Source organism: Asterias amurensis, chromosome 16, assembly GCF_032118995.1.
Source record: "Asterias amurensis chromosome 16, ASM3211899v1".
NCBI lineage: Eukaryota > Metazoa > Echinodermata > Asteroidea > Forcipulatida > Asteriidae > Asterias > Asterias amurensis.
Genome location: NC_092663.1, coordinates 1,036,400 through 1,051,126, shown reverse-complemented (window position 1 = coordinate 1,051,126; position 14,727 = coordinate 1,036,400). Strand labels below are relative to the sequence as shown.

The window sequence follows — 14,727 nt, the reverse complement described above, 5'->3', positions numbered from 1 at the left end:
CACGAGTAAGCAAGAACACATTAGCCTCTCCCATGCCATTCTGCACAACTCTGTCGCGCGCGCCAAGCATATGAGCATGCATGTCGGACTTTATAGTGTTGGACTTTTGTTTGTGCAATGGGTTGTGATAGGTCAATACGCAATGGGGCGAAGCTTAATGGATGGGTCTATTGGCCGAGGTAGTGCCTGCAAACCCTTATGAACCTTTGAAGCAGCAAGCATAACATTGTCGGGTGGTCAGCTCGCCTTCCAACTTAAGCACAACAGTTCGAATCCCACCGGGGGCACTATTAAGATTGGGTCTTCAGTCCCTCTCTGACTATGTGGGTTTTTCCTGGAATAATTCTATGGGGTTTCCTCCCGCATCTTAAACTGGGTCCATTGGGTTCTTGGCTAGTGCAGTGATTAAGTTCACCTTTCTGAGAGTCCTTGGCTTCACAACCAGAATAAATCAAATGAATTGAAAAATTACCTGGAACATTTCACAGCTATTCCTTTTTTTATAACTTTTTTTAATTACTACCCAGGTACCCAACCTTGCACTGATGTCCTGCGTCAACTTCTCGTCCACGGTGGCGTCTATGACAGAAAGCGTCTCTTCTTCCGGTCACTAGAGGGTGCTAATTTCATCGCTGCCTGTACCCCGCCCGGTGTATCAGGTGTAGGTAGTGGAACAGCCAGCTACCCTCTGTCACCTCGACTGACCAGGCTGTTCTGTGTATTGTCGTTATTCCCTCTGGGTCGAGATGAGATGGATGATGTCCATCGGCCGAATCTCCAGGGATGGTTGGAGGAGTTTCCTGCGTATTCCTTGGCTCATCATTATGAGTTGGCTCAGGTTAGTAAACCTTTAAATCATTTCAGAATTTAGACGATGTGACCTTTGACATCACATGTTTCCAAAAAGCCACCAAGCCTTGACTTCCTGCAGGCCTGACTCTGTGGTAGTGCAGTTAGTAACGATCCTATTAGCTAAAGCAGTAGTCCCAGCCAATTGTCTATACCTTTCGCCCAGGTAGTAGTTAAAAAGCAGGACAGTTCTTTTCAGAACTGAGAAGTCTCCCGCACCCCCGAACATCTACTACGCGGTAGAATAAAGCAAGACAGTTCTCTAAGAACAAACTCTACCTGGCAAGTAGATACACACATGGTGTTACCGCAAACCAAATATACATTGATACCTCACCATGCAATGCCTCAAATCATACATACATGATTATTGTTATTATAAACTCCCTCAGCTTATGATGATGTTTTTTCTTGTGATTTTCCTCCAGGCTCTCCTCTCAGCGACTCTCGATCTTCATGCAGCCATTCGTTCCAAGCTATCTCCAACTCCGATCACTCCTCACTACGTCTTCTCCCATCATGACATCAATCGAGTCATCCAGGGGTTATACCTCTTATCTCCCCACACCCGGGGTCGACCGAGACACGGAGCTAGGAGAGGGGGAGGAGGACGCCCACAAGCTGCAGGTAAGACTCCCTTCTTTGATTTCCATCTCAATAGACCTTATGCACATGACGTCATTTCAGTAGGGCGCCCTCACCTTGAGGTCAAAAGGAGGCTGCGCGTACAAATCTGTGTGTTTCGATTGTTTCGTCACCGTTTTTTCACTAAGATGGCCGCTGGATGACGTCAATGCATAAGGTCTATTGTCTAAAATCCTGATTTAAGCCCGGTTCAAACTTCCTACGAATGTGAATGCGATACAAATGTTGACGTCACATAATCGCAATAAATAATTTGCAGCAGCTCAACTCTTGTGCGAATATTGTTGTGACTTTAACAGAGTTGTGACTTTAAATTTGCGTTGCATTCACATTCGCAGGAAGTATGAACCAGGCTTTATACTATTTGTTCATACTTCATTACAACAAGGGCCCAATCTCATGGCTTTGCTTACCATAAGCAAAGAATCAGCAGTTACGGAAGCAGGTGTATTTCATGGGTTAACATTTTGCTTGTGTTGTAAATTTTACTTGTGTGTGTCTGCATACTTCACATTAGGCCTACTAGAAATCTTCGCTTACACAGCTAGCGAAGAAAGTCGACGCTTGCACAGTTAGCGTAGTGATCGTAAGCGCAGAGTCCATGAAATTGCTCTTGTAGTTTTGTGCATTTTCTCACAAATTTCAAGCCCTGTGATGTGATTCTAGTGTTTCAGATATTTTCTCAAAATCTCTGCTTCGGAGGTATTTGCATTCACATAAAGTATAACCCTATTGAGATATGGCGGACCATCCTACAACACTATAAGAATTGGGTAAATTTGTGCGTATTGACCATAGAAATAGAACGTGTGTTGGTCAGTGAAGTGCAAATTTTTTTAGGTGACGCGGCGTTCACAGGTAAGCCTATTGACCACCAACGTTCATGGTGAGCGTGTCGTCAGTCGCCGCGTGTGACGCGAGTATCACGTCCACCATACCTCAAAAAGGCTTATGGTTCAATCAATCAATCAATCAATCAATCAATCAATCAATGGGAATTTATATAGCGCCAAAATCAACCAAAGTTGTTCAAAGGCGCTCAAGACAGTTGGATGAAGTTAATTAGGACACACTTTCTGGAAAATTTAAATAGTGTTAGCATCCTTGATAATGTTAGGGAGAGTATTCCATTCTTTTGGTCCACAAACAGGAGAGTGAGCGATATATGATTCAGAAATTCTAAATCTATTGTCGAGAAGACCGAATAGACAAATATCCATATAATGAAACTACAAACCGTCATCATTTATAATTAATTTTCCATTTATTGTCCACATTGATGATGAAATTTTAGAGATTTTTGATGATTATAGAGCTATTTCAAGTATTTGATCGAAGGAATTATTTTAAAATTGAATATTCTCATCATACTTCAATATCTCAGTTAACTTAATCCATTGTTACCAGGGTTACTTCAAATGAATTATTACTGAATACCATAAAGTGTCGTGGCCGAGTGGTTAAGAGCAGCAAATTCAAACTCTGGTGTTTCTAATCAGCAGAGTGTGGGTTCGAATCCCCCTTTTAAACATTGCTTCGTCCTTCGGATGGGACGTAAAGCCATTGGTCCCATGTGTTGTGTAACAAACATAAAAGAACCAAGTGCACTTATCCAAAAGAGAAGGGTTCGCCCCGGTGTGCCTGGTTGTGGCTGCTGAATGCGCCGTAGCACCTTGTAAACCCTTTTAAGTTTCTACATAATTGGGCCTCGGAATTCATTATTTTCAATGACCTCTCTTTCTGTAAAAATGTACATACTAAGCGCCTTGAGTACGTTGTTGGTAGATATGTGCGCTAGACTTTGATTTTATTATTATATTATTATCATTAGTTTATCAAGACCCTCCTATACACTTTCTTCTTATTTTACCTCTAACATACACTTTGATAAAGCTGGGGAAAATAACAACATTGTACAGTTATCTTTGAAGATTTTTTAGCAAGAATAATTAGTGACTGTTTCCATCATTTTACAATTGCAATATTGCTGACCAATCCAACGCACAAAATTCACTCCAAATCGCAATAATAATATTAACATTTCTTCATTATATTTTGTCTTCCCCTTTAACCCTTCACTTAAAGCCATTGGACCCTTTCGGTTCAGGCAAAAATAAAAAAGTTCACAGATTTACAAATAACTTACAGGGTTTACAGAAGGCAGTGGTGAAAGACTTCTCTTGACATATTATTCCATGAAATGCTTTACTTTTTGAGAAAACAGCAAAACAATACAAATTCTCGTTAACGAGAATTACGGATTTATTTGAAACACATGTCTTGACACGGCGAAACGCGCGGAAACAAGGGTGGGTTTTTCCGTTGTTTTCTCCCGACTCCGATGACCGATTGAGCCTAAATTCTCACAGGTTTGTTATTTGATATAGAAGTTGTGGTACAAAAAGTGTGGGCCTTGGACAATGCTGTTTACCGATAGGGTCCAATGGCTTTAAAAGAGTTGTGTTCTCATGACCAAAACAGGCCTATGCAGCTTTACATACATGTAAAATTATAAATTCTCACCTAGTTATAAATTATAATAATAATAATCCATTTTTCAATAGTGCTTTATCACAGCCCGAAGGGCGTCTTAAAGTGCTTCCATCATTATTACCCCTGATCACTGGGCCTTAAATAAGGGAATCATTTTAAACACACCTAGGCCTGGTTCTTGATAATTGTACCAAGACGAAGTCGAGGTAAATTATCAAGAACCAGGCCCTGGCGGGTTTAAACCACTAGTTGAAAACCGATTCAACACACTTTGATTCCCATTTATAAATACCTTTTCGGTCGAAAAAACGTCAACACTTATGGCCAAAAAGTAAAATAAATGCAATCATTATACTTTTCAATGATTTCTTTCAACACAACACCCCTCCAGCTATGAAATAGTAAGGCCCAGTCAAGGCCCTCGGGTAAACAACTCTTTATCAGGGAATGCTATGCGCATCGCGCGTATCGCATGATTTGGCACGTCTCAGCCGTTGCTCTCGACAAATAGGAATGAAGAAACTGTCTTATAAGCACAGGTGCAAATGACATCATTAGAATCTGTTTGCTTAAAAGGAAGACGTAAACATAAATATTCAGAGTAATAATAATTGTCCAACGTTTGCTTTTATAAACCCAACCTTTACGCTAAACAGTCTCTCTGATATATTTATACAAAAATAAGTCTGTTAAATAAATAAAGTGAAATTATATTTCTCTCAATTACATACACAGCAAAACACAATCGTCATTAAAGCCAATTATTTTGAGTAATTACCAATAGTGTCCAGTTCCTTTAACCAATTCTTGTTCCTTATAAATTAGACACTCAAACTACAATTGATATTTAGTCCAGATATTTACAATATATTTAAATCAGTATTGATTGGAATCCAGCCGCCACATCTGGCAAACAAAACACATTATTTACACAAACCATCCCAAAATAACATTTATCCTTTAAATAGTCTCACTCATCAATTATTTTTAATATTTCGTTCAATATTTAAAGCACAGTCATGACAGTAATTGAAAGTCTTCACCACATTGAATTATAATTTTACAACCGAACATATTGCTCTTTAAAATGTCAATGAATCTGGATAAAGATTTATAGCATACATTTCTACATTTTGGTCATTTGCAGCACACAGTTTTTATCATAATTTGAATTGAAGCCAGGGCCTTCATGTAATTTCATAAAGCTGCTTAATGGTCGGTTTCATGCTTACTGCGCGAGTTTCCATTTCATAGCTGCTAACCGTAAGCACGCAAAAGGGCATGCTAACCTTCCGATGCTTACTGTATGAAAATGAATGACGTAACAAACAATGCATCCAAGGTGAACTTGCAAGCTGGCGACCTAATCTTATAATAATATAATAATAATTTGTGAGGCTAATAATCCTTACTCGCAGCTTAGAGCTGAATTGCGAAGGACGCGGCTACAACGTGTTCGAGAAGCAGGCATGCAAGGGCGCATTCAGCTGCCAGCCACATCAACCCATTATGACCACGGAGCACAGCCAAGATCAAAAGTGTTTGATTTTTCCTGAGGGAGGAAAACCAGATGGTCTGGAAAACCCTCGTGGCACCAACGCACAACTCAACTCACATATGGCCCCGGCCGGGAATCGAACCAGGGTCACCTTGATGAGAGGCGAGCGCTTTACGCACAAGCCAACCGTGCCACCCTTCTTGCTGACCCGTGAAATCTGCTTATGTGCTAAATACATTTTTTCTGTTACATTAAGCACAAAAATTTGCCGTTAAGCAGCGCAATGAAATTGGCCCCAGTACAGTTATTAACACTAACAGACTCTTTGTTTTGTACAAATCTCTCAGACCGTCATGCAGTATTAACTTCAAATATGTCTCTGTGAATCTATACAGATCGTTAACGATACAAACCCATGCAGAAAGATGAGCTAGCTACATTGTACTCGTGATGCAGATTTTATTTTACCTGCTGGTACCAATACACATGTACATGTTGTGGTTTTTAGCTGTTTGAGTTTTTATTAATATTTACGCATGAAAGAGCTGTAGTTTACAAAATGAAATATAAAATGACCAAAAGTGAAAATCAACTACATGCACATGGGTGGATGCAACACCCTATAAATATTGTACATGAAAGAAATAGTAGGTTTCGGTATTTGCAGGGTTGTATTTCTTGTTTGTTTTTGTGGTTTTTACCTTTTTTTCGTTTTCATTTATAAGAATTTTTGTTCCACCTTTTTTTACACTTCTGCTCAAAAATGTTTCAACTGGTATTTTATGACCAGTTTCTAAATCAAATTAACTTCAAATTTAAAGTAGAACAATTCTCTCTACACTTTAAGAGACTCAAGGAATGATTTTGTCTGCAATTTTGCGTTATGACTGAACTTGTTTTTATGCACACTTAATATTGATATTGAGTACAAATTATAGCAAATGTTTATTATTATTATTATTAAATGATTATTTTCTTGAGTAGCGACTGGTTTGTTTTGCGTAGCAAATTCACTCTGCTGTACAAAGGAAATCGTTCACTGGAACTTAAACCTGACACAACTAACTTCATTTAAATGTTACAAACTGTTGCCAAACTCTGAAAGCTTTCTTTTGTTAACAACTCTGATTTGACATTTTATCAACATTTTAAGGGGTCATGCACAGAATTAAAACATAAATTTACATCAAGACATACTGTACAAATGTCCATGTCATTTTGGTTTCAGACGGCTGGAAAGCGAAAGAGAAAGTGAACTGATTTCTTGTACACAGTTCGAGACTTTGGAACGCTAGGTGGCAGCAGACTTACCAGGTAAATGTCCATGGTTACCGAGAAAAATGGACATTACAGAGAACAATGGATTTAAGTCTGCTGCCACCTCGCGTCTTAAAAATTCCCTATTAGAAAAACAACATGTACCAATTATTGCTTCACCAAAATTCACTTTGCATTCGCTTTCCTATGAAATAAACACGGGCGTGAGAGTACACTGCAACTAAGCATAGATTCATCTCTTCACTTGTAGCTGTATTTCCTCAGACAGTTCCCTTTGTGATCCACTTTAACAAAACAACCGTCTGAAGTAATCGCCATTGCCTCCTGAAATCCAACGATTCCATGTACTTCAACCAATCGTATAATCTCATTGGTACGCGGGCTGAAGACGTGAACAACTTGCGCAAGTCTTTCATCGTGAACCAGGAGGTAACCATCTAAGGTGATGACTACGGAGCCTGGATGAAGCAAACTGTCTCTGTCCCCAAACTGCTTTAAGTACTTCCCATCTGGATTCACCCGTACGACACACTGGTTCCCTTTGTCGCTGACGTAGATGTTACTGAACTTATCCACACACATACTGATGGGGAAGTTCAGTTCTCCTCTCCCGCAACCTTGGTTACCGATCCGCTGAATGAAGAAACCCTTCTCGTCGTACATGAAGACGCAGCATTCCAAGCAATCAAGGAGAAGCGTATCACCACGAGAGTTCACAGCAACACTCGTAACATTCTTCACGTCGTTGGCTTGGAAGCGGCGAATGAACTTTCCGTCTGTGGCGTAGGTGGAGACGCATTTACGATTGAGGAAGAACATTGTGAGTTTGTCCTCAATGTCGATGGTCAGAAGTGCGTAGTTCTTATAAGACACGCTGAAGGTCTCGAGGAACATCCCATCCCCATCGAGCTTGACGACCTCCTGATTCTTGAAGGTGTCCGCAAGGAAGATGTTCCCCTTGGAGCAAACAGCGATGCCAGACACGTCTTCAAGGAGTATCTCCTCATCCTTTGAGGTACACTCGATGATCTTATGAACGCCGACAATGAGTGATGACCCTCTAAGAGGGGTCCCGTCGAATGAGATGTTCAGAAAGTGATCTCCGACCATTCTTGGAAGGAACTTGATCACGTAAGATCCTTCCGACGTAAATGTCTCTTCGGTTTCCGTCTCGTAAGACATCGGATCTTTCAGGCAGATGTCAATGTTCATATCCTCAGGAAGCGGTTGTGCGTTACCAGTGCTGTCGGTAGCATGAAGACGGATTAGGCACTCGGTACCCACTATACCGGGCTCAATGTCGGTATGGAAGTCAAGAACTGAGATCTTCATTGGTTCGTTATGCACCGGTTCCTTCGACACGCATACCAGCATTTCATGGTCACCCGCAATGCTAGGTGAGAACAAGATGTGGTAAGTCCCATCCATGTTATCTTGAAGGTCACATGTCATCGGATCACCCGTCGGTGATTTTAGCGTTGCCTGGACAAGTGCCCCGCCCAGTGTACTCTTTTCTCCATCAAGGTTGATTGTGTTCAGTCCAATCTTACATTCCTGGTCAACGAAAGCTGGGAACACTTTGACATCAGTCTGGAACGGAGCGATATCATTGGTGTAGATCTTGCCAAGATCTCGTACGCTAAGCTGGAAATGCATCTGTGAGGCGTTGTGTTGATGGCGGAACTCAATCAGGCTGTTAGCGACAGGCTTGGAGTAGAAGACTCTATCGTTGATCTTCGAGAGGGTTGGTTTGAGTTTCTGCCATGCTCTCGCTGTCTCTACCGGATTCCGATGTAAGATGGCTGTTTCGGTGAACTCCCCGGTAGCCATGATGGCTGCTAGGGTTGTCTCAGCTGCTTCTTTCTGATTCTTGATACTCAGTGCCATTTTGGAGTGAACAGCACGAGCCATCTTGATCAACTCCTGCTCTCGTTTCTCCAGATCTTTATGTCGCTCCAAGAAGTAAGCATGGATGTCTTCCTCTACTGTCTTAGCGTTGACGTTGAGTTTCCCCTGCTCCGTGATGATGTTGCCAAGAAGCTGCTCCAGAGGCTTCTGCTGCATCAGGCACTTCCCCATCAGATGTCCAAGCTCTCGCCTCTGATCGTCAATCACGGACCCGAGATCCACCAAGCGATGCCCGTCGTCAATATGTGCCAGATTTGAGCAGACCTGACAAACAGCGACTTTGCATTTCTCACAGAATAGAGTCAAGGCTTGTCGACTGTGGATCGTACAGAAGAGTCTCCGTCTCTGAAGCTGTGCTTCTTCCTCATCATTCAGATCACCGAGAACATTGACGTGATGATCTTGGAATCCATTAGCATACTGATGAGCAATGACGCACTCTCGACACAAATACCGCACACAGTTTGCACAGCAGACTAGTGCCCTCTCATGTTTATCACACCCTTCGCAGATAAACGCCGACCCAACACGACTCTCTGGGATCTCATCTATCGCCAGGAACTCTCGGAGCTTCTTGACGTTGAAATTGGTCGGGAAGGCAGACATTCCACTGAGAGGGATTCCGGTCGGAGCTTTGCAGAGGGGGCAAGGGAACTCTGGCTTCCCGTTGACGAATGACGCCAGGCAGTGAATGCAGATAGTGTGTAGGCATGGTAGATACTTCGGAACTCTGGTCTGATCGTCATAAACTTGTCGACACTGGCTACATGTCAAGTACTTCTGTTGGAACTGTTGCCTGGTGCTGTGCAGGGCAGCGGCTGACATAAAACCATTCTCCATGGCTGTTAGATGTTACTGGTGATCATTAATGAATATCAACAACTTGGCTCCATAGTCTGGTTATAAAAGAAAAAGAAAATACTGAGTTAAAGCAATCGCACAACATCGATAAACAGTAATGTCCAAAGGCCCACACTGCAGGTATCCAAACTTTTATATAGAATAACAAACTAGTGAAAATTTAGGCTTCATCGGAGTCGGAGAAAATAATGGGAAACCCACCCTTGTTGCCGCACGTTTCGCCGTGTCATGATATGTGGTTAAAATAAATCAGTAATTCTCGATATCGAGAATTGATATTGTTTTAATGTTTTCTCAAAAAGTAAAACATTTCATGGAATAATATTTCAAGGGAAGTCTTTCACCATTACCTCTTGTTAATCTGTGAACTTTTATTTTTTGTTCTGTTCAGAAAGTGTCCAATGGCTTTAAATGATTTGTCCAATGTTTCAGAGTTGATCAAAAGAAAGTGATTGTTTAATCACCCCAACTATCCCCAATCTATCAATGTATTTTAGTGCATGTTATGTTTGATTCTGCTGCATTTGGGACTGCACAAATAAGCTTTTATACTAACATGGGATCGGGCATACTGCATCAGTTGAACATTGAGTTGCTTTATGGTGTTGAATTTTGTGAGAGTGAGGAATAATTCTAGTAAATCAATCACTGAGTTAGGGTTGAGAAATGCAATGATGGCCACCTGTATTCCACAGCACAACACAGTACATGTACAAACACAAAACAGCTTGTATTGCAAAAACGAGATTATTGTGATAATGCCACCTTATTTTCAATATTAATAAATTCCATCATACATGTATAAATCATTTCATTTGACTGTATTTAATCACGCGATGCCTTCATTTTATTTAAACTATATTTAATCATATGACGCCTTCATCATAAAACCTCTTCCATGTCCATAAAAAAAAGTGCATTACACGGTGGCACAAATATTTCAGATTTTGAGATGTCTGCAAAAATCTGGAGCAGTTGTGTTTACACAAAATAATCAGAAATAAGAATACACAATCTGAGAGACGTTTCATGCAGAAAGTTTTCTCAGAGTCATTACCATAGATATGTACACCCCGGCCCAATTTCATAAAGCCTATAAGCACAAAAAATTGCTTAGCATGAAATTTATTCCTTGATAAAAACAAGATTGCTAACCAAATTTTCATTGGTTGCATATTGCTTGATACTGGTATATCGCTGTTGTTTGCTGATCCTGAAAGTCACGTGGAAATTTGGTTGGTAATCCTGTTTTTATTAAGGAAGTAACTTCATATGAGAGAGGTTAAATTTGCATCATGAATAAAGAATATTAATTTTGGTTTTTACCCATACACCGATGTGTGAAATTTCAGGCTTTATGAAATTGGGCCCATCCCTTTAAGTTCAGACATGTTGACACCTGGGTCCCTGGTTAAAATCATCAATATTTTGATCAACCTAGATGTAGCCTTTCAGAAAGGTTTGCAGTAACACCATGAAAAGAACCGTTGGTTTGAACTCTTGGTTTCATGCTCCGATCGTCTTCTGGAGAAAGCTGTCTCCAGAAGACGATCAGAGCATACTGATCGAAACCCAAACTCAATTAAAAATTATCATTACATGGTGTTACCGCAATCATCGTATTTCCACCATGCAAAGTTTCCAATCCTACCTAGATGAGCCTATTAAAGGGTCTATAGAATAAATCCTAAATAGGATTGCCACCAATGACATTCCATTTTCAAATCATTACAAATCATTCCTAAGCATTTAACCATGATTTCTGTCCTGGACTTCTAAACAAGGCGTTAAAAATTCATAGTAATTATTGATCCCTTTACAACCCAACAACAAAAGCCCACATCTATAAATCACCCCACTCTTCAACAGGCGATGTGATATTTCTAACACTAGTAAACACTACCATCTGTTTCACCAACCAACTACCTTCACCGGTCTCTCAAACAATATTATGTTAATTAGGAGTACCAGCCAAAATAAAGGATGACCTCACGGCTAGTATAGCGCGTCGAGGCCGAGCGGTCTACAGCACCAAATTCAAGTTGTGGTGAATTTAATGTGGGTTTGAATCACGGTCCGGGCACTTGTGTCCTTGAGCAAGACAATTAGATAATTAATAATGAGAGCAACTAGTAGTTTTGTTTTTCTATTTTTTCTACTTTTGTTATTTTGTTTTTCTTGTCAGGTGCTGTGTTCTTTGTAGACACCATAGAAATGTTTATTATTATTATCATTATTCATATTAATTGTTCCTTGGTGTTTGTGTGGGTTTGGACCTTGGTCCTGCCAGTTGTGCTTTTAAAGCCATTGGACACTTTCAGTAAACAATATTGTACAAAGGCCCACACTTCCTATACCACAACTTATATATAAAATAACAAACCTGTGAAAATTTAGGCTCAATCGGTTATCGGAGTCGGGAGAAAATGACGGGAAAACCCACCCTTGTTTCCCCACGTTTCGCCTAGTCATGACATGTGTTTTAAATAAATCCGTAATTCTCGCTATCGAGAATTGATATTGTTTTAATGTTTTCTCAAAAAGTAAAGCATTTCATGAAATAATTTTTCAAGATAATTCTTTTACCATTACCTTCTGTAAACCCTGTAAGTTATTTGTAAATCTGTGAACTTTTATCTTTTTTTTCTGTACCGAAAGTGTAAAATGGCTTTAAGCAACACAAATTTATAGTTAAAACTATAAATTTTCCTTGGCGTTTATTTTGGAATCTTGGTCCCTGCACTTGTGTCCTTGAACAAGACCCTCGACTAGAATTGTTCCTTAGCACAAAATTTTGTCTTAATTTATGGATCTTGTCAAGTAACAAAATAGAGGTGATTGTTGTCCAGTGGTTTAGACTGCAGGACTTGCAATCACAAGGTTGTGGGTTCGAATCCCCCAAACTTCACTGTGGTCTAGTGGTTAGACTGCAGGACTTAGAATCACAAGGTTGTGGGTTCGAATCCCCCAAACTTCACTGTGGTCCAGTGGTTAGACTGCAGAACTTGCAATCACAAGGTTGTGGGTTCGAATCCCCCAAACTTCACTGTGGTCCAGAAGTTAGACTGCAAGACTTGCAATCACAAGGTTGTGGGTTTGAATCCTACCAAGCTAACCACTGATTTCACAATGACTAGAATAATGTTGTCGCCTAGGGCCTACATGTACCATATGTATATCACAATTTTTTTGTTTGTGCAATTCATGATAATAGCGAATTTGGTTTGTATGAGAGAGATCCCCTCTTGGGAAATTGCTCAGTTCCCTTGCCGGGAAAACCATTAGGACAGACAAAAACTTCACAGTACCCTGTTGTCACAATATAATAAAATTTTAATCTACTCATCTTTTATAGGCCTGTATTATGAAGTCTTTAAAATTTAATCTAAAAAATAAAAAACAGTACACTCAATGGTCATTCTTAAGAAGAAAACTGAGCAAAAAAAAAAAATGTCATTGGGAAATTAATCACACTTAACATACATGAAGTAAGTGATACCATGATCACCAGTGAGACTGTACTGATATAAGTGAGAAAAGGTACATGTATTTAAAGGCAGTGGACACTATTGGTAATTACTCAAAATAATTGTTAGCATTTAAGACTTACTTGGTAACGAGCAATGGAGAGCTGTTGATAATATAAAACAGCTCCCTCTGAAGTAACGTAGTTTGGTTTTGAGAAAGAAGTAATATCTCACTGAAATATTTTAATTGAATTCAAGACTTCAGCTGAGATATCGAATTCAAAGCATCTGAAAGCACACAACTTGTGTGACAAGGGTTTTTCTTATTATTCTATCGCAATTTTGACGACCAATTGAGTCCAAATATTCACAGGTTTGACACCAAGTGAGAAGACTGGTCTTTGATAATTACCAAAGGTGGGTGCATGCCTTTAAAGCATTACATGTACATGTATTGTATGATCCCGCAGCGTTAGCAAAAGACACTAGAGAGTATAAAATATATGGTATACCTACAAATAGGAATCCAACCACTACCTCACCTTATTCATCAAATTTGATCAAAAACCATGGAGGTAAAAAGATGCTCCCAAAACATCTGGGTAAATTATTTAACAATTTGTGTTGATGGAAAAGTGACAGTCGGTTCAGACATATTTTCATGCATGATACATGAGGTAGGATTTACATATGTACATGAAGATTGTACCATTGGCGTTGGTTGTTAATTCTACCTCCATGAAATGTTTATGATCATGACCGAGCATTTTATACCCAAATATCTTGACTATTTCTTCTGTCCTAATACTACATCCACATGTCCTCACATTTGTGTCATTTTACAGTCACTACACCAATGCCAGCAATTTAATTATACAACTATTAAAATATTACCTGTAGTCTAGTCGTACACTGTACGCTGTCGTAGTAGTATTCCAACAAGTTGTGAGGTGGTCTTTTACTTTACATGATACGAGTCTTCTTTAAAGTCACATTAGAATCTTGCCTGTGTGACACCATTATGTCTGATTCTTCCTTCAACCATACAAAGACCTTGTGAAGAGCAAGATACAATAAGAGTTAAGAAAGCAACAAATCTAAGAAACCATAGTGAGTTTGGAATCTGTCATAGGACTGCTCAATCTGGTCTGTCTCTAGTCGTACGAGTAGTCCCAGCTTGAACCAAAGCTGAATTGTGATGTTGATTGCATAGCGAGGGGCTTGTGTTGAAATCCTGTGGTTGCCACTCAAGCATAACCAATAGTAATCAGTAGACTTGTGTAAGTCAGCTCCTAGTTCTGGTGACGAAGTAGACTTGTGTTAGTCATCTCATACTCCTGGTGAGGTAGTAGACTTGTATGAGTCACGTCACCTTGTTTTGGCTTGGGTTGGTTGGAGGAACTTAAATTATTTAGAGTTTCAGGAATGGTTTGGTATGGCTTTTGCTCGTCAGTGAAAGTGTTATTCCCAAATACAAATAACATTTCCAAATATTTAAGGAATAAAGAAGAACACTCAAGGATTAGGATCAAGTCTATTCTCATGAATATACATGAGTTATTTACTAGAAGCGCTCCAGCAAAGCAGTAGAGTTCAAAGATCATTATGAACTTGTTGTGCATCTGTGTCAGTGCTTGGAGGTGCATTATGATGTATGAGTTTGTTGTCACTTTATTGATTATACAGGTTGCCATGGTAATGTTCAATTGATTGATACCAGATATTGTA

The 14,727-nt window shown here is 39.8% G+C and overlaps 2 protein-coding genes across 4 annotated transcripts in view; one reads left to right on the top strand and one right to left on the bottom strand.

Moving 5' to 3' along the window:
* The window catches only part of LOC139949066 (dynein heavy chain domain-containing protein 1-like), a 100,629-nt gene that overhangs the window by 49,484 nt on the left and 36,418 nt on the right, over positions 1 to 14,727 (top strand). For all 3 annotated transcript variants that reach the window (XM_071947469.1, XM_071947470.1, XM_071947468.1), the window contains 2 exons: positions 528 to 838; positions 1,278 to 1,476. In XM_071947469.1, coding sequence (XP_071803570.1) covers positions 528 to 838; positions 1,278 to 1,476 — 510 coding nt within the window. The remainder of the gene's footprint in view (positions 1 to 527; positions 839 to 1,277; positions 1,477 to 14,727) is intronic.
* LOC139949067 (E3 ubiquitin-protein ligase TRIM45-like) lies at positions 2,531 to 14,197 on the bottom strand. Its single transcript, XM_071947471.1, has 2 exons — positions 13,894 to 14,197; positions 2,531 to 9,567 (listed from the first exon to the last, which is right to left on the bottom strand). The coding sequence occupies exon 2, from the start codon at positions 9,509 to 9,511 to the stop codon at positions 7,004 to 7,006; it is 2,508 nt and encodes an 835-aa protein (XP_071803572.1). The 5' UTR covers positions 9,512 to 9,567; positions 13,894 to 14,197; the 3' UTR covers positions 2,531 to 7,003.